The sequence below is a fragment of the Neopelma chrysocephalum genome, unplaced genomic scaffold (assembly GCF_003984885.1).
Source record: "Neopelma chrysocephalum unplaced genomic scaffold, ASM398488v2 Primary Assembly neopelma1_106b, whole genome shotgun sequence".
NCBI lineage: Eukaryota > Metazoa > Chordata > Aves > Passeriformes > Pipridae > Neopelma > Neopelma chrysocephalum.
In genome coordinates, this window is record NW_020897771.1 from 3,052,086 (window position 1) to 3,073,428 (window position 21,343).

The following is a 21,343-nucleotide window of genomic DNA, read 5'->3' on the forward strand; positions in this document are numbered from 1 at the left end:
ACTGTTTGTCTTGTTTGCTCTGTTTCCCCCAAGACCCCTTTCTGGATGCTGCTGTTGGGGTCTGGCTGTGCACAGCTGGGTTTTGCATCTCTTGTTTGAGGTTGTCAGCTGTCTTCTGCTTTTGGATCCCAAAACTTACATATTCTATGTAAGTAATAGTTTGTATTTACATAACATCTGTCATTAAAGACTAAAGCCCTTTTGTGGTCTATAAGCCCTTCTTCTAAGTTTACAGGCTGAAATACATCCAGGCTAGGCAATATGATGATTAAGAGGTAATACTGAAAAACTCTTAGGCCCAAAAACCTCCTCAAGGATTTTATCCCTTGCACCATTTCTTTGCCTTTCAAATACTTAATCCACCTATATATAAATTGTACACACAGATACACCCATTTATGCATTCCTGAAGCTCTTTTCCTCCCCGATGACTCTGCCTCTCAGCTTTGCCATCAGCACACGTGCACACAGGTATAAAGGCAGATTTGACAGAATACGTAATGCAGTATGAAATTAGTCTGATTGTGAAACTTTGAGCCACATCATTTTCCAAGAAGGGCATTCTTGGAAAGTTTCAAAACCCACATTAAATTCGAGGACACCAAGACTAAGTAGATGAAAAAAACCTGAGATATTCTACAGATTGGATAAATGCAAGAGCATGCAGTGAGAAAAGTCATTGATATCGCTGATATTGGAACAGGAGGAGACTTGACTGTGACTTTAAAAACAATTTTAGATCAAATCAGTAGAATCTAGTAGATTCTACTGTACATCTGCACATTAATAGAATATGGTTGCTAAAAATCATTTTGTTATATTGTTAAGCTTAAAAATTTTTGCTGATTATCATATACTTCTTACAGTAGCAGGAATTCTAGATAAATATATGAAGTATTTTCTAATTCAGACTGCTAGTATTCCAGCTACAATCAGTTTCAGCTTCTCTATACTGGACACAGTAAATTGTAGCTGGATTTTGGTCCCTGTTGCTGCAAAGGCTATTTCTCAAATGCATCAGATTCATGTGAGTGATACTGAGATTCCCTCAAACCTATAAACAAACCAAAACATCAAGGAAATAAACTTAATCTTTTCTGTAAGCTCTGAAACAAAGTTTTTAAATATAAACAATAAATATCAAATGCTTGGAATACTTAGGATCCTTATAGTAGCTTAATCCTACTAGAGAAACATTAGGTACACAGAATTCCTAATAATTTCAAGGAATTTGAGGAGCACTCCATTGTGCTGAACTCGAGCATCTAGCATTCAAATTATTTACACCCAGTTTCCACTGCTGACAAGCTGAAAGAAATACCATAACTACTGAGAACTAAAGCATCAGGAATAAAACCAGCTTGCTTTAGCCCATTCTTATTCGACCAGATCACAGTCAGTAATTGGTCATGTTGCCAGGACATACCTGAGAGGTCTTCGAGAGCAGGCTGGGCAGTTTTCACATAAAGAGCAGAATCCATGCTGACCCCTCCTGTGCTGGCCTCGGCTGTTACATTCCCTTCATTGTCTTTCTGAGATCTGGGAGGCAAAACAAAACAGGGATGTGTAGTCACTCTCCATCAAAAGTATCTCCAGTATAACAAGGAGACGAGTGCACCTGCCATCAGCCACTCTGTCCCACTCTCCAGAACAGACCAGCAGGCTGATTTTACATAATTCATTAGTCCCATGTTGAATTACGTCCTAGAAATGGAAACAAGCACTCAAGTGTAAAAAATAAAAAATTCATAGTCAAAGATAGGCTTCACAGCTCTTCAGACAGGGTCTTTAAGACACTTGGATTTCCAGCTGTATTTTAGTTATCAATAACATCAGTTGGCGTGGCTAATCTGATCCTCTCTAATAAAGTCTGTACTGCATGAAGATAAAGCAGGTAGTGTGTGATGGCATGTTACACTACTGCTGGTTTCCCTTCAATAACTGGCATTTGTATTTTTAAAAGAAATGACTGGGTAAAACCAACTTCAAACTCCAATGTCTGATATCGAATGGTAATGAAAGGTGATGTGGTATGAATATACTGTCAGATTTGAGTAATATATTGTGACTCATTTCACTTTACTCATTGTGCTGTGTTTTGCTCATAGAGCCACATAAACAAACATCTGGAGGTTCTCCTGCCCAAGGGGTAAGTGCTGTACAAAAGTGAAGACACAGTGGGAAATGACTATTGCAATATTCTTAATTTCAGCTGACCCTTGTAGCAGGATGCTCTGCCTGAAGTGGGGGTAAAACAACTTGAACAATACCCTATTTTCAAAGCTGTTGGTGGGTGAAAGGAGAAGGGGGCCTCATGCTGCTGAATTTTGGTGTTGAATAATGTTGAAACCAGCCTGACTTATCAATCCCAAAGTTAAACATCCTGATAGTGAGGTGAAGATGTGGCAGACCTGATGAAGTACCTGATAAAGGAACAAACAAGTGATACTTCTGATAACTAAAGATGCTAAGCTGACACAGCTGCCCAGGAGACATATGACTGACAGTCAATCTCTTTGTACTACTAAAGTCCAGTCCCACTCTTTAAAAGCAGAGTCTTCTAACACCCCCCTTTTCTTGGAGTGTGTGTGGAGATTCCTCCCTTGAGTGGGGATGCCCTCAAGCCTGAGCAAAAGAGATTTGCCCACAGTTGTGGGTATGGGTGAGTAATATCAATCTTTACATAATAATTGTTTTTGCTAGCTTTAATATAATTCCTTCAACATTGCTTCAAAATAATGCACTACACTACACCAGTAGTTATAGCTTCCCATATTCTGTAGTAAATAATTCTGATTAAGATCTTTTAGTCTAATCATTATCATAATAAATAATTTATCTTTATATAAATATATCTGGTTTGTCATCCTTAATCCTGCAGGACAAAGTTACAAAGAAGTTCAATTACACCTATATAATCCTTTAGGCATGAACAAAGTTGACAAAGTCTGGGGCTAAGGACTGGGTCCAGCTGCACCCGGACTCCTCTCTGAGGAGGAGTTTAGAAAGCAAGAGGGTCCCTTCTGCACCTTGTGACTCAACCGGAGGAGGTCTTATGGAAGGGAAGGATGTGATAAAGGTCTCTCAAATCATGAACAGAAGGAAGATGATGAAGACAGAATAACTGCTTGCATCCTCTTCCTATGAAAAAATTAAGCGGTGTCAAAGAAAACTAAAAGATATCTGTCCAAACCAAAAATCCCACCATCCAACTGAAGAACTTCTTGTGTCCCAGTCACATGTCTTTAGGGATCTTTGCTATTGATTTCCCTCTTGTTACACTTCCCATTGTCTAACATAAGATGCTTCAAACAGAAAATGGACTAGACAAAGGTTAGCTGTGACCTCATTTGGCTGCTCTTTTGCTGATCTCATTTAGTGTTAATGCACAGAACGGCAGACTTGTTGTGTCGCCTTACCTATACTAATGGATGTTTTTTATTATCTTTTTTAATTTCCCATTCCTGCTTACAGTGAGGCACGTCCATCACTGTTTGCTACCCTGAAGACCATGAGCATATCTACATCATAAATTGGTGGTGTTACAACTTTTAAAGCCATGATGTACGGAACAAACCTGAGACATGTTCTGGTACCATGTAGAAGACCAGCACCTGGTCAAGAAGCTGTTCAGATTCTCATCTTACCTATTAGCAGGGGGAGACACAACAATTACTCCCCCTCCTATCTATCACAACATCTTGGTCTGACAGCCTTTGCCCTGAGTTTTTGTGTAAGGGCATAAATTGTCTACTCTCTCAAAGCAAGAACTTTTACATGCAGCAGCATTTACCTTGCTGCTTCACCCCCCCCGAAAAGAGCGTCCAAAATGAACCTCCCAGGTATCCCATTCGAACATCCCACTGGAGGATTCTCCCATACCTGTACATGAAGGGGGCGACCGTGGCGGTGTTCGGGTGGCTGTATTGCTGCTGGGGATGAGGTAGCTGAACACTCACAGTATTGCTCCCTGTGGTGTGTGTTGTCACGGCGGGCCCGTTCACAGCCTGGCTGCTGCTGCTGCTGTTGAGGCCTCCTACGCCTTTTCCCTCGGAAGAAGCGAGGCTGGACGAGGAGCTGGAATGACGGCCGTCCAGCTGGGACTTCTGATGCGAGAGCCCCGAGCTGGCCTTCCCGCCACGGCTTCTCTCGCCTTCCTTTGCAGGAACGGGGGCACTTGAGGATTTCCCTGTGGTGTTTTTCATTCCTGGTTTTGGTATTCCACTGTGCGAAGGGGCAGAGGCCTCCTTCTTGGCACTGTTCAGCTTTCCTCCTTTAGGGATAAAGCTTGCGATCTTGGAGGACTTTTTTGGCATCTCTGTTGTTGCTAGTGCTGTCTGTTCCTCTTTTGGTTCCTCTTTCAGGTCCAGCTTTTCAGTGATAGATGTTCTCTTTGTAATGTCTTTACTTTTATCCTTTTCTTTCTCTTTCTGTTTCTCCTTCTCCTTCTCGTTACCCTTTGGAGAACTTTTCTTATTAGTTAGTGCCCGGCTAAAAGTCCTTTGTGCAATTCCCTTGAGTGCAATTTTGGGACTACTGGACATCGATCCTGGGTTGTTCACGTTCTGGTTGGCGGCATCAATTTCTTCGCTCTCCTCAAAGCTGAGAAGCGTCTCCAGCTTTTCACAACTGTTGTCCCGAGACCCCGGAGCCTCCAGCGTCATCCCTCCTGCTTTGGAACCTCCTTTGCTGTTGAAGAGTTTTAATTTTTCAAGCATGGATTTCTGACCGTTAGGAGTTGTTTTGGCGATTTCTGAGGGTGGCTTTGGAGGCTCCACTACCGGCTGCTTTACAGATAACATGGAAGACGTAGCTGTGTGCTTAGCACTGAGGGACTTGCTGCGCCAAGGTTTAATAGCAGAGCTGGGCTGAGGGATGGCTGATGAGTTATTGCAACTAACAGTGCTGCCGCAGCTTTGAACTGAGGATGAGACATTTTCATTCATTCCTGTGGGCTGGGAGGCTGTACTGTCTGCCGGCTCTGGAAAAAACACAAAAAAATAACCCAAAAAACGAACACGGTAGTACCTCATATTACAGTTAGCATCATTTCTGTAATGAAACATTAAGAACTTTACACTAATAACATTAAAAAGACACCTATCGGTATTTTCAACATCAGCATGATTTAGAGAAAATAAAAGCCAGTTTTCTTTTCCTACCCAGCAGAAAAGCAATGAGCTCCTACTGTATAATTTACATTTACTTGCTGTTTCAAGAAAAAGAAGAAAAAAAAAGAATCTCTTCCAATTCAAACCAAAATGTGTTTTGCAATGTGTTCTCCCTTATTAAGTCCACAATACGTTTTCATTAGCAAAACACAGCACTATTTTCTAACTAAGGGTTCCCTCTGCTTTTGGCAAAATACTTGCTGTCCAAGTTTGATTCTTAGAAAAACCTCAAACATACAAAAAAAATGCAGAAGTAAGGAAAAAAGTAAAACTGAAGTCTTTTCAGTTATTGGGGGTGGTAAGATTTTCATATGCAAAAGGTAGAAGAAAACTCCACATACAAAAATAAAACCAATTGTGTCCTTTTGCAATGAACCTAAATTAAGTATTACTACATATCTTAATCCAGCTGTAAGAGAAACTTGTGGCAGTAACTGTACAGCCCTCCTCCCGCAGAGAAAACAAATCTTTTATTTAGTTAGTTCCTCCTAATGTTATTTGTTCTTTTTAAGAAATTATTCGGAGCTTAAAGAGAGCTTGAAAAATCACACTCACCTACCAGTGGCCACTTCTCCTCTGAAGTTTCTCTCTGCTGAGTTTCCTTTCTGGAGATGTTACTCTCTCAATTATCACAAATATGTTTTCTGTTAAACTGCTCATGTTTCCAATTAAGTTTTGTCATCTGTGTCTGTTCCCCTGCCCAGCAGCCTGCTGGGGATTAACGGCTCTTACCTATATTTCCCTGTCCTCTTGCACTAAAGTAAACTGTGTACAGAGCTGCATTTTTTTAATTCAAAAATCAACAGCAGTGGAGAGCGTGCGTTCTCGGCAGCAGGAGCAGCCCTGTGAATTCAGTCCTGTAAATCACGAGCTGCTGCAGCCACATAGGGACTGTTTTCCTTCACTTTCTCAGTGAAGATACGGCTCTGTTAACCTCCCTCCTGTGATCCAAAGCAGATCTACTGAAGATTTAAAGCACATACATCTTCCTGTCTTAACACAGAATCAGGTTTCTAAGAGCGTTAGAGACTCCTTAATAATAAACTCAGCCATTTCACATGGTCATGGACAAAGCGGGATAGCAGGAAATAATGATACTTTAAAAAATATTACTTAAGTCAGAAGATTTCCAGGACACCGTTACTAACCAGCAATCACTATATTGGCCAGGTTTGCTAGTCCTTTTCCTATGGCAAACTACCCACATGGAGCTGGAAGGAAGCACGAGCTGGATTACAGACACAGAAAGGAATCACGCTTCTTTTAAGCTTGTGCCAGCCTGCTGGCTTCCAGGGCACTACTCCCGGTTTACTCTAGTACTGAAAGAAAACCAAGCCACCAAATGTCCCAAACAGTAATGCCACCTGGTCCTCTAGTTGCTCTGCTCAAGCCTTCTGAATCCAATCTGATGGGTTAAGGAGAACTTTCCTTCGTTGCTCTTACCCTACACTGCTGCCTTGTTATTATTTTTATTTCCTGAAGCCCTCCTACTCATCCCAATCCACTTCCCATTGCCACACCACACCAGGCTCCTTTTGTACACCCAGAACAAGCGAGCCTTTGTCTCAGTCTGCCTTCCACAGAAGACATCCAGCAATGTAGCGAAAGCTTCATGAAAATCCCAATTGTGCATAATTTACAGTTAGTTTTTACAGATTATTTTTAAAAACAATAATTACACATTTCAATATCGAGATAGTGCTATAGAAACTGGAGATTGACAGTACTTCTGTCAATCAATCAGAATTAGAAACACTAATCAAACAAAATCAAACACTAAGTTTCTAATCTATATGTGTTCTGACCACATCATTCTCAACAAATCCCAAGGCAGCAGAAAGTATACTCATGCCCAGAAATCATCAGAGCTGCCTGGGATTCATGAACATGCCCAGGAGGGATTTACAAGCAGGTCCAGGGAGGAACCTGATGTACTAATCAGTATAGGCAGGGAAGCCTTTACTTGCTCAGGACTGGGACAATAACTAAGAGCTACAAAAAGAAAATTACCAGTAAGGGATGTAACTACAAAATAGAAGAGCTGGTTGTACACTCAGTTAGTACAACATATGCAGAAGCAAACTCAGCTCGGGGTCTGAGCATGCAGCCACCTGAACAGACTTGGAAAAGAAATCTGCCTTCTTCTCAAACAGGTTCTTCACAACAGTTTACCAGCTCTACAATGTGAAGTGAATGGGAGTTGTTGGTTCATTCGGGACCTCAGCTTCATCCTAACAGCCCAGATGAGTGCTTCAGTGCACAGACTTCTGGGGGAAAAGGCTTGGCTTGGATCAAGTGAAATGGCTTGTTTTCCGAATCCCAAAGCATTGCTCCAAATTTATTTCCCAATGAAATCCAGAACTTTTCAATTTCTCCTTTTTTTCAAGTGTTTTCAGGAAATTAATTAATTAATTAATTCTGTTTGGCCACTGACCAAAATAAGCTTTTTTCTGTTTATTTGTTTATAAACAAAACGTTCCTTTGTCCCAGCTCCCCCACATACACCCTCCTGTTTGGAACTGAATTTTGCTTCCGTTGCCAGTGGTGTAGGATGAGCACAATGTAGCTCCATTTACAGACATGTCAGAGAAATCAGAATTAGGACAACAATACTATGAATGTAACATTACAAAAAATAATATATATATAGGGACATTAATGTAATTTTCAGAGTCCCTATTTAGCATTTTCCACAAAGTGAATTCTGGATGCTACACACCTGAAATGAATAAAAAATATTTACAAACTCTTAATATACATGTTAAGCAGCAACACTTCAGGAAGGAAAAGAAGATACTGTTTTACACAACTGCAGTGGATTTTGATTCGTATTTGGGTCAAATACAGTGAAACTGAATATTGAAAATCCTCGAGTTACCTTGCACCATGCAAAGTTACGGCAAGAAATAAAACACTCTCATGAAAAATTGCCTCAGCTTAAGAAAACTTCAATGTTAAAGATTCTCTGTTTCTTTTTTATGAACAAGTCTGCTGGCTCTTTTACTCCTCTGACCAAGCTTGGTAAACGAAAGGAGTTCTGCTGCCAGAATGCAGTTTCAAATGCTGGGTTTCCTAATGAAGCAGTAACAGCAATTCGTGGAGAACACATCAGCATGCAAAGGGGAAAGTTTTATTCAGCATAACATAGGCCCTTCTTTCATGAAAAGGAGAGCAGGTTTCATGCATTCAATTAATAAGCTTATTATTTCCCATGTGTTTCTTTGTGAGGGAGATATTTTCTTTCTTCAGCAACTTGCATTAACTAAAACTGACTATAAAAGAAATGTTTTCAAACCCAAGCTACAGGCTACAATAAATAATGATCGCTTTCCTCTTTTCAAGGTCAAATCTTGGCCTGAAATCTATTTTGTTCCTAGCGTTCCTGTTAAAAAAGATGTTGGTGGTCTAGTTCCAATGCCAACACACACTGTAGCATGGGTAAATCTGATTTCAGCTGCTCCTGCAAAGACTGAACTGCATCTGCAAACCTACCCATTTGTGAGGAAAAAAAAAAAAGAATCTGAAGGCTTATGATCTAATTCTTCCACTGAAGTCTTTGAGAGCTTATTTTATAATAACATCAGGAGAAAATATATGCAATTTCCCATCATTTGTCATGTTCACTCTAAGTAAGTGGACTTTGATTTGCTATAACTGAAAACTTTCAAAAGCCATCATTATAAGCATGAAAGGCAACACACAGACAAAGGATGTTCTCATAGTTACTTCTCCTTAGGAGGGTCAAGAACTTAACAGCATTTTTATCCATTTTCAAATGAACAAACTGCTATTTTTTTATTTCACAGCTATGGGAAAAATAAGAAGCTCTTAAGAAGAGAAATAGTCCAGCCCATAGATTAGATAACAGATATAATAGCAAATCCACAACCAGATTCTAATTTAGGACATAAAAGCAGCTCTGCTCTATGACATTAGAGTGTCAGAACTGCAGAAACCACTGTGACAGTTTCATCATTTCCCATCTAGAAGAATAAATGGTGAATCTTGACCCCTCCCATCCACCCACCAGATGACTATCCTTAAAAGCACTACAAATAAAGTCCAACTTTTTAGCTGAGTTGTTCTGTTCTTCCGTAATCATTTATCATGCTCAGTAACCCCTGTAAGTACGGAAATGCCTGCATTTCTCCAGGAGCTGACTATAAAAATCACAATCTTTCCATAATCCAAACCACAAGCAGGTAGAGCAGAACATTCCCAAAAGGAGTAACCTGGCACACAGTACTTCCTCAAAATAAGCACAACCCTTCTGGCCCACAGGAGTTTCCATTTCAATTTTAACATTGAGGACAGGAGAGAACTACAGCTGGGTGGAAAGGGCTGACTGAGACAGGGCTCAGGGTAGGCATGGCCTCCACTCACAAGATGACTGAAGCTTTCTGTTCTCTCTTCTATTCCGGACCACAGAAAAAAGCAACAAAAATTATTTTTTTTAAAGCAGAGATTGCCAGACAGGGAAATTCTGTATAACCTGAGAAAAGCCTGGATAGGAAACATTTTGCTTTGCTGAGGACCAAAACTTAGAATCATAGAATCACTAAATGGTTTGAGTTGGAAGGAACTTTAGAGATCATCTAGTTCCAACCCCCCTGCCATGGGCAGAGACACCTTCCACTAAAACAGGTTGCTCAGGACCCTTTCTAACTGAGCAGAATTGGTTCCTTTAACTTCTGCCCGCTGGCTTTCCCTTTAGGGTTGATTTAACTTATTGTAACACAAGAGAAAAATTACCTTTACTCCATGATATTTTTCTTTCCTTCCATCATATCTACTTCTTCAATCCCACTGTTGTAAACTCCGTTGCTTCAACAGCAGTTCCATGTATTCAAAGAGATGTGTTATATCTCTGAAAACCCTCACACCAAAGCCCATGGATATGCCAGAAACTCAGCTTGCACATTTCTGTAAAGTCTCCTTCATTCACACAGAGTTCCAGCACATGAAACAACAGCTCTGCTGTCAGCTGGTTCACTTCGCCAAAACTCAGCGTTTTTGCTGAGGTGAGGGGAAATAAAACTGGAGCACAGGCAATCCTTTTCTCATTGTCTTGACATAACCAACTAAGACACTTGAATTCCTTGTTGTTTTTGTTTAGTTACTGTAAAATTCAGAATGCTGTCCACATGACTGCCTTAAGAGAGAGGTTGGAGGGACCTCTATCGACCACATTCCGGTTAGATGATCATAAAAATAATGAAACCAAGTTTACTGTGCCATTCAAAACAAGTTGCACTCTCCATTTAATACTAGACAAATACCATTTTTGTTCATTCCTCTCCATTTCCTTCTCATTATTTGTACAATCTAATCCTCCAAGAGTTCTCACAACAGACTTATTCAAAAGCATTAATGAATTCCAGGCAGGGAGCTGTTATGGAGTCTTTCATTAGATTTTATTCTTAGCTGGAGTGGACAATATGTACACTTGGCAGCCTTGGTCTGACACATCTCTCCTGCAGGTTATATGAAATAGGGCATATACAAATTAGTGGTCTGAGAACTGCAGTTAGGGAATATTATCCATTTGACTATTAGTAGTGGCTCCAATCAGGGCTTGGAATGACCACGGAGGTAGAGATGGAGGCAGATTTTTAACAGAGAAGGGACAGGCAGAAGGAAAAATTATATAAGAATGAGCAGACAATATGTCAAGGTAAACTACATTTCAACTCAGAAATATCCCACTCTGCTCAGTGAGAAGTCACACACTGTACACAGCAGAGTGGTGAATAGCAGTGCCCATGGATGCACACCCATGGAGAACACCAATGCACCCTGAAACATGGATACTCCACGTTCAAACTGAGGAGTTGAACCAAACCATACAGAAATATCATATTTTACCACCATGTACATACACACCTAAAGCTCAACATACATAAATATGCAAAAATCTATTATATTTTTATATCAAAACCAACTGACAGTCACATGCTACTATTTATGGTGGGGTCTTCACTTACTCTCTCTAGTCAATAAAACTACCTTACAATCTGTAGAAGCAGATCTTTCAAACCAGGTCAATGTGCAGGTAACAATATGTTATTCATGACAGCAGTGAAGGGTTGGACCATGGCTTTAAGCTCATCAGCCAGCTCAGAAATGGTGGCAGTTCTCTGGCGCCAGTCACAGATTCTTTAGATCTATTTGGTTATGGATGAGGAACAGGCAAAAGACTCAGTAGAGAAGTCACAAATGGAAGGACCAGGGAGGCTGGATGATGCTCTTACCCAAGGAGAAGGGGCTTCTACAGATGTGGAGAAACATGCTGGTACTTGGAGAAGTCTGGGATGTAGCACCACTACTGTTTGCTTTCCTATGATTTAACAGTGAACTTAAGTTTCCACAGTTGTTTTTCTGGCACACGTCACCCAGCAATAAATTTACAAGAAATTGTAAATATTTATTTTAAAAGGAAACATCTAAGCACTGTAAAGACCATGCAATGCTGGACCAGCTCTTCAGCTGGTATAAATTAACGTGGTTCCACTACCTCCAATGCAGCTCTGCAGATGTACACTGGGCAAGAAGCTGCTTCTCAAGGTTACATTTTACTTCAAAGTTCAGAATTTTATCTTCATTAACTGTACAGTTAAGAACATGTCTTTGGCTAGGTTTTTTTAGTTGTTTGGGTTTTTCCCCCCAAAAAACTTTATTTAAATACATTTTTGGCTTGTTTTATGTATTTCTAAAGCTTATACAACTATGGTAAAGTCCTGTGGTCTTGTAAAGCTCCACTTCAGCCATGATTAAGCCTTCAGCCAGCCTTTGTTTAGCTAAAAGAGGACATATTTTCAAATGTCAGATTCAGCCAGTTGAACAGTTGTAAAATTAGGCATGAATATGATTTACTGCACACTCTTATCTTGTCCTATAAATGTGCCATACTGCTTATCTTCTGACAGTCTTTAAGCTGTTTGATGGGCACAAACTCAACATAAATATGTCACTAAAGATTTACTAAGATGAGCCAATCTTTCAAAAAGTATGTTTGATTAGAAAAGTGAAAGGATGCAAACAGTACCCCAGGATATACTTATATCTCAACTGCCCAAAGATGAGTATTTTGTTTGACACTAAAAGCTCTCATGAGGGTCACCTTCTGACATAAGGCAGTAACCTTATGTCTGGGGAATGGAGAGGCATTAATACATTTGGCAAAATATTTCGACTGAGTCAAAAAGATTTCATTCACTGAAGTCGATTGAAAAGGTTTGTGCTTAAACACAAAAGGTTAAACCATTGGCTGTGCAAATGGACTGCAGCAAAGAAATAGAAGTTACAGCAGAATGCAGCTGCATACTTCATAATGTGACACTAAGGGAAAACAAATATCATTCAGAAATGTATTATGAGTATTATATATGGAGTCAGAGACTTGCAGAATCATAAGACAGAGAACTTAACTATTCCATCCTACTCAGCACTAAATACAGCATCAGGTAGAGTGTTGTGTCCAGCTCCAGCACCCCTCTAAAAGAGACTGACAGACTGCAAAGAGGCCAGTAGAGACCATCAAGACATTTAAGAGATTTATCACAAGGAACCTATGAGAAGAAAGTTGGAATAGTAAAGATGTCTTATCCTAGAAGAGAAAAGACTGAGGGGAGACATTGTAAGCCTTCAAATACATGAAGACTGTTATAAACAGGACAGAGATCAAGAGCAAAAATGTGCCTTATTTTTAGCCTCACAGAACAATTTTCATATATCTTTTTTTTTTTATAGTTACCTTTAAGACCACATGGATACTTGAAGGGATACACTTTAAAAGATGGCAAGTCCAGTCATGAGACATTTCAGAACAGACGAGCAAACACCTCTCGGGCACAGACACAGTTGATTTTCCTTCAGAATTGGAGCACAGACTCCATATGTTATTAAAAAATGCAAATCTACAAATATATAATGTAAGCCGTAAACTTGGCAAAATTTTAAACATGGATCTTTGTTAAACAGAGTTAAAACCAGAAGGTATATTTACACTGCAAAGTTATGATTCAACAAAAGAAATGATGAGGTTCCTCAGATTATCTTTCAGATTTCCCCACACTTTCTCTCTATATTTTTATTTTCACTTTTGTCACATCAAATTCGTGATCACTGCACTATAATTCAAAGCAAAATAAATCACCCTGAACATTTGCCAAATACCTTCAATGCAAATTATATTAAAAAAACTGGATAGGGTTATTCCAGCATCTGCTTTTTGGGAGTGCATACATAGAAAACACCACTTGCTGTGGTTATGGATTTGTTGAGACTAATTCTGTAAATTTATTTTACCATCAGTCTGTCTTACAGGAAAAACCCTTGGTCAGTAAAACCAGAGAGCATCTCGAGTGCCAGCAGAGATGAGCGGAGTGGCAGCATCCTAAACACTAAGCAGAATATGATGTTTGCTTCATGCCTGACCTAGATGAAACACTGCTACATTTTTACAGGGTGGGATGACTGACATTTAAGTAATTATCACATTCTCACATTGTTGAGTCAATCACATTTATTTTCCAATGAAAATGTGAAAGTGCGGGCAAACCCGTTTCAAATGTTATAGACTTATGCCTCTTTAAAAATATAAAACCTTTTCCAATTTTGCAACACTTTTAATCTTAGTGAATTTTGCACAGTCTTATCAAGTCAACATTTCAAAAGTAAACATTAGGTTCATTCGACTTCCTATAGAAAGAGAAACCTAATAATAAAACTAAACTCAAGATGGATATAAAACAGGAAAGCAACTGCTCCAAAAAGTCAAATGAAGGAAGCTTTTTCTAAATCTATACGGACATGATTTTCAGTCATGAAGACAGCTATAACTGCCTAAAAAAGACATAAAATAAATTAAAAAATATTTAACTTACTGCTATCTGTTGCATGAGCCAACTGTTTCATTCTATAAAATCGCTTCCCAGCTTTCTGACATTCATACAGTATTCCTCCACAAGGATAGGGATCTTTCGATCTCAGAAGCTCTGCTTATTTTTGCTAGTCTCTAGTGAACTGTTAAGATCTTTCTGCTGGTCCTGGTTTCCAAAGCCTTCTTCACTCTACTTCTCCTCCACCCTTCTCAGCAGCCTCGCAGAGCTGGGCTCAGCACTAGTTGATTGGAACAGTTAGAAATTATTTCAGTGATGACCTGGCAGTTTGTGCTGGAAGGATGAAAGACTTTTCAATACCAACTTTAGTGTATCAGAGTCCTCAGTTGGAAATTTCCAGCCTGTAAAGAACACTGAGATACCAGGCTTAATATTTCACATTTCTGTCCTACCTGTGTGCCACCAGATGTTGCAGTGACTGATTGAACAGAGAGCACTGTGATAATTAACTCTGGGGCTTTGTATGAACTCTCTGTTCTGCAAGATACCACACACCTGAACACTTCAGGACTATTCAGTCTTCGATTAGTAAAAGATGTAATTAAAAAGGATGAGACTTATTATAACAACTGTTATGTAATCATATATAATCATAGGATCATAGACTGGTTTGGGTTGGAACTGGATCATCCAGTTCCAACCCCCTTGCCACGAGTAGGGACACCTTCCACTATCTAGGGTGCTCAGAGCCCCATCCAACCTTGCCTTGAGCACTTCCAGAGATGGGGCAGACACAGCCTCTGTGGGCAAGCTGTGCCAGGGCCTCACCACTCTCACAGTAAATAATTTCTTCCTAATATCTAATCTAAACCTGCCCTCTGTCAGTTTAAAGTCACTGCCCATTGTCCTGTCACGAGCTCCCTTTTGTGAAAGAGTCTGTCTGTCCAGCCATCCCAGTAACCTTTTGTCAGCACTGAGTCAGTTGGCTCAGTGCCACAGGGATTGAATCCAACATCTCAGCTCCCTGTCGTAACTGTCATGATTAACTATCCCTGTACCTGAAGCCATAAAAAGCCTTCTCTTTCTCATTCAGGCTGAATGCTACTACAAATGGGCAAAAAAATATTAAAATGTTAACTCTCTAAGACAAATTTCTATCATGCTTTATAAGTCTCAGAGCTCTTTTTCACCACTGTTTTGGGGGTTTTTTTGGTGTGTTTTTTTTGTTTGTTTTTGTTTTGGTTTGGGTTTTTTTAGTTCTTACACTATTATTCAGCACAAATGCAAAAGCCTGTGCTTTGACTCTGTTTGTTATTATTATTTTGCTTGGAATAGAAAAACTGCATGATGTTAAACAGAAGACAGGTTTTTTTCCAGCAAGGAAGCTTGTGCAACGCCACTTGACCATCCTGTACTTGGTACAGGAGCCAAATCCAGTCATTCAGAACATCAAATATTTAATCTCATTTTATGTGCAGCTACAAAAGAGGACTTGTCCTCCATTTTAACACGCTTAAATGAAAGATTTTTCATTCAAGAAAACTCTTAGAATCATCTAGGTTGATCTAAAGATAATAGGGCTCAAAGACTTTCAATGAGTAATTTCTGAGCCAAAACCGGAACCTCTGCCTGAACATCAGCTCTGGGCAAACATTAAATTTCGACTCATTATGTCTAATTTATTCTCTTTCAATGGCTAAGCATCCTCATTCTTAAAATTTCATACATTCTGAGGTCTGAGTTGGGCTCATTTCATATTCCTAACAAATGGATACTCACATAGTGCCTACTGAAGTAATGAAGAATTGTTGTTACTATAAATGTCACTACCTACAGGTTTCTTGTAGGTAATAAGAAAGTTACCTTTCTTTTAGACAGAAAACATAAATTAACCTTTAAAATACCAAACTGCAAAGGAGATTTTCCAAAGCTCTGATTATGCAGTGCTCTTCTCCATGTTTTATCAGCATCCCTCTTTTTCAAAGAATGCTGCTGAAAATCTTAGCCTTCAAGACACTACCCACAAGAACTCTGAGTTTTGATCTCCTTATGCACATTTCTCGCCTTGCTCCATATGAAGATGAATTTTTCCTCGATATTACTGAAGTAGCATTTTTAAAATGAATCTGAGGGTTTGACATAATCCAAATCTGTCACTTTTAAATGACCTTAAGCAATGCTGAGTTCAAGACAAGCTCAATATCACACAGAACCAAGCCATGAGAGTGTATTCTCATGTGCTTTTTAAATCAATACAGGATTGAATATGAAACATTCGTATCATTAAGAAGAGAAACTTCAATGGCTCAGTTCCACATTTAGGATTTTCTATTCTCTATGTAAAAGGCCATTTAAAGAAATAAATATGGATTTCATCGTAAAGTTGACACGAAGATTCTGATTTAACTTTTAAGAGCTATTCTTACCAAGGCTCTGACAAGATATGCTGTGGCCTCTTGAACTGCACCCTTGAACTTGATGCCATGCCCTCTTAAACTCGATAAATATAACTGCCTACATATAAGGTGCACACATTTTTAGCACACGTGTGGCATGTGTAACCATACACCAATTTGCTCAGTGGAGTGGGGGTGACATTTCCTTGCTAACATTCTACTGACAATAGTCAGTCCTATTTTGATAACACAAAGTTAAAAACTTAGAGGAAAGAAATTCCTTAACTGTCCTTCAAAATACCTTAATATATATCTTCCTATTTAACCAGTTTATACTCAATAGAAATTTTGAAGGAAATAATATTTAAAGGTATCATAATGTGGTAATTTTACACCTGCCAGAGCTCAGAGCTGGACTCAAGTAATATTAACCCCTTATTGCTGGTTCCATGCAGGTCTAATCTATGCAAAATTGTCATGGTAATGAGACACTGTCCTTTGGGAACTGCAGGACCCTGTACTTCCCTTAGTTCCGGTTGGGTGGCATAGGGACAATTTTTGCTGTGTCAGCAGGTTAATTATGTCTGCAATGGGTGTTAACATGGACTGGTTTGAGTATCACTGAATCACATCCCAACACACACAGCTTCACACAACAACACACCACAACTGAGCATCAATATGAAAGGAGAGAAAACATGGAGCATGGACATAAAGGAGGAATGCAGGACACTTACAAAATATTAAAGATTTTCCAAAGAGCTGGAACTACCCGTCCTGAAGCACACTTCAATTTTGCTTTGCCTTTTTACCCTCCTGCAGAATGCCTTCAATAAATCACTGGTAACTCTTTAATCCATGTCCAGTATACTTTTAAAATTCCAAGAAACTAACCATACATTTAAATACCAGAAATCACGGAACAGTCTAGGCTGCAGGAAACCTCTGGAGATACTCCTTCCAACCTTCAGCTAAAAGCAGAGCCTTAGAGGAGTTTATCCAGGGTCCCATCAAGGCAAGTCCTGGATACCTTCAGCAAGGGAGATCCCACTCCTCCGCTGGACAATCTTCTCCAATGTTTAATTCTTCTCATAGTGAAAAACTTTATTCCTGTTTCCAGACAGGATTTCACCTAAAGGAATGTGTGCCTCCTGTCCTTGTGAACATGCTGACTACTCTTTACATATTAAAAGACAGTGATTAAATATACACTATGTCCCAAGTTAAGAGAGTTTACCCAAAATTTGAAAGAAACAAAATAAAAGGAGCAGAAGAAGAACACAAACTTTTCTTACTCTCCTGCCCATATGGTATATCCATATCTAAAAAACTGAGATGTGCAGAACAAAGATTATTGCTGAGTTGGCAGGATCTGGTTTGAGAACACTCTCATGAGACTTGTATCAAGTAAGCTTGCAAGACCAGTGCTATTAAAACAGTCATTTATTTCACTTGAGTGTCTGAATCTGTATACGTATATTCTTGGGTGGTTTTTTTCTTTTTCGAATATTATCAATATAAGAGAAATCTGACATCATTAGCACTGCCTTCTTCACAAATCTGAGTAATAAACATCTCCTTTGATCCCTTTGATGTGAAAATGGCCAAAGTCTGGCAGTGCTTTTTTTTCTACTGACATTTTTACCTTACATTTAACTCACAGGAAAAGTGTCATTTTTCCCACAGACTTCTACTGCCCTCTGTAGGATTATTTTAAATAAAATATTAGGAACAAAATAGACGAAAAAAAATAAAGTGTGTAAGCCTGTCACGTTACTGCATCACATCATAAATGAAATGGAGATGGCATATCAAGTTCATATTTCCTATAGCTTCATAATTTCATTGACTGTATAGACTGGATCCAAGTAATAAATAGAATATTTCCTTACGATGTTACCAGACTTTTGAGACTGCAAAATGCAAACTGAGTGCCTGTGGAACAGTGAAGATATGAGGGTCTTCAGAGCTAGTCAAAAATACCCACCATTTTGCCAAGCTGCTTTCAAAGCACATCTCAAAAGACTCTCCATTGTGTGTAAGCAAAGCACTGAAATAAATTAATGAGAAAATCTAGCGTATCAAAGTCCTTACTGAAGCTGTCTATTTCAATATATTTAAGTTTAATTCTTGATACTACCTAGGACGCAGTTCTGCTCCACCTTGCTCTGGATAAAAAAATACATTGATGCAATCTAAATTGCATATGCAAATAAAATATTGGCTATATTTTATTTGGTGATCACATTAGACAATCAGAAGGACGTGGTAACTGGGAACCTCAAAATAACTAGTAACTTATAACTACACAAAGGCATAGAAATGCAATGCTCATCTGCCTCTTTACCCTCCTTAGAAATGTTTTTGATAATTTAGACGAGTTCCGGACACCAAAGTAAACCAAAGGTATACTTAAAAATTCATGAAGTAAACAAAAGGTATGCTAACATAAGCATGGACTAAGTAACTGACAATTCAGAATTGAATTAAAAGGCTCCAGTTGTATGAAGGGATTAGGAAGACATAAAAAAAACTCACAAGCCTAAGTTGCTTTTTTCCCCACAATCTAAAAATGCAATTAAGACTTTAATTGCATTTTTCTTCAAGAAAAGCCCATAACACCAGTTATACACTTAAAAATACCCTGTCTAGAACGTTACTGGAATTACAAATGGCTAATCACTGTGATAATAAATAAAAAGCCATATCACAGCGTGTTACCACTTTATAATGTGAGGAATGAGAGTACTGAAATTCCCTATAAGAAGGGAATTTTGCATATAAACTGAGAGGCTAACTCCAAAAAGCAAGTTAAGGCTATCAGGCCCTAACCTCAAAGAAGGTGCCCATAGGATCAAAGCAGGTTGTCTAAGTCATCCTTACTAGAGAAGACTTTTCTCTTTTTGATACTACTTTAATCCTTTCCCCAAGATTTCTAGAAAGTCAGTGGTCTCATCAGTAACTGATTCACAGAATCTTTCAAAAAATGTAGGTTATTTATTTCCCAGTAGCTAGCTATTCTTCCATGCTCCATTTGCTGACCTTTTCGTTTCTGATGCATTCTGTTTCAATTAATGCACTTTCATTGCCACAAGACACAGACGATTGACTAACAAGACAATTTGTATTTGGAGGGAAAGGCCACTGATTAATAAAAGCTAAAAATTACAACCTACTTTGTAAGAAATGATTCAAACATAAGGTACTGAAGGCCACCTTCTATGACAAAGTGACCCATTGTGCCAAAAGAGGCATTGCCTTCCTCAAAAACACACAATAGAGCAGGTACTGGGGTAAAGAGATGAAAACTTACCAAGACTGGCACACAACACAGTCATGTAAGTCCCATTTTCTTAGGCAAAATACAGGATATGGGTCAGAAAATTTGAACTGTCTTAGTACCTTGAGAATAAACTTTATCTGGCAATGTTACAATTAACTTCAAATAAGCCAAAAATTTGTTAGACCAACTGCTTTTGTTTCTCATGGATGCAGACCAACTTTGTGTCATGATTATGTTTTTAAGGAAAGTTCAAGTTCAAATTTACATAGGCCATCATTTTTAAATTTTTTTCTAAGACCATAATTTATGACTGGAAATTTTGACCAGAGCAAAATTCTGAGTATTTAATGTAATTTTATGTGGATTGTCAGCCTAAAAACCAGGCTTGTTTCTTTCAGTCATTTGTAATATCCATAGGAAGCAGTTCATCCCATATGCTTCTTCAGCAACCAGTTTATCTTTCTCAAGAGATGAATTACAGTGAGGAATGAGGGTTCCCAGAACTGCCTGTCTAAAGCAGTTGATATTTAAGTTACTCAGTTGACAAATTATTGTTGTTTCTCTGTATGCATGAGGACTTTCTTTTTAAAAAAAAAACACAACCAAAACTAAAACCAGTACTTTACTTTCCTTATTTAGTAATCTTGGTAAACTGAGAGAAAGCCAAAATAGATCCAATTTCTCTCTTCTGTGCAGCATAACATCACACCACTCATATGTAGAAGGGACCATCCAACCCATGCTTCAGGACAAGACAAATCCCACACCACATCTCCACAGTCCAGTAGTTATGGGACATGAGCAGAAGAGGAGAGTATTGACAAGGAGGACGCAGAAAGAGACTGGGGAGATACTACACAGGAAAACAAGGTTTCCTCAGTTCTACTGCTCACACTGTAACCTGCTATCTTGTTCTTTTAACTGAAAGCCAGACCTAATTCTCATTTAGAGATAACTATTGTGTGCTGATGTTACAGTTAAATCACTTCTGTTTACACAGTGTATCTTCTAAAAGAATAAGCGTGGATTTACCAAGGTAGAATGTTGCTAATTTATTAGCATATTAAGCTAATACATTATTTTGTAATGTAACTATAATAATTCTATTATACAGTGGTGAATTTAATTTTTTTCTTTTACGAAATCTCATCAGGGTGCTTCAGAATGTCCCTGGGGGATGCTGAGGACCCTCTGCTGCCATCATCACAAGGTGAGGTTTTGGAGTAACATTGCAAAATCTACAGACATGCAGTCCTAGGACAAGAGTTTCTAGAGAAGGAAGAACACAGTTTCCTGGAAAGAAACAAGCATGAGAACCACAGGCAAGCTCAACCAGACCAGTATTTTTCCCTCCAGCAAAATCCTCATTACAGTTATTAGAACTTATGCACGGACAGCGAGGAGACTTTGAGCCTCAAGGCTGCGACTGTCAAGTCACTGCAAGGAGACTGTTCTGAAATCCAATGTTGATCCGGCCTCGCCCGAGCAATGATTTTAAGGATACAGAATTAGCCGCCAGCCTGCGCCAGCAATTTGACTCTATCAGACCGGAGTGACTGGCTCAGTTCTCACCAGCCACATCTGCTCAGCCCCACTGGTAAATGCTACATTACAAAGCTCAGAGCTACAAACTCAAGCTAATGAATGCTGTCA

The 21,343-nt window shown here is 39.0% G+C and overlaps 1 protein-coding gene across 12 annotated transcripts in view; it reads right to left on the reverse strand.

Annotated features, from left to right (window-relative positions):
• The window catches only part of NAV2 (neuron navigator 2), a 389,060-nt gene that overhangs the window by 103,213 nt on the left and 264,504 nt on the right, over window positions 1-21,343 (reverse strand). For all 12 annotated transcript variants that reach the window (XM_027696304.1, XM_027696303.1, XM_027696298.1 and 9 more), the window contains 2 exons: window positions 3,883-4,981; window positions 1,427-1,539 (listed from right to left, as the gene is read on the reverse strand). In XM_027696304.1, coding sequence (XP_027552105.1) covers window positions 1,427-1,539; window positions 3,883-4,981 — 1,212 coding nt within the window. The remainder of the gene's footprint in view (window positions 1-1,426; window positions 1,540-3,882; window positions 4,982-21,343) is intronic.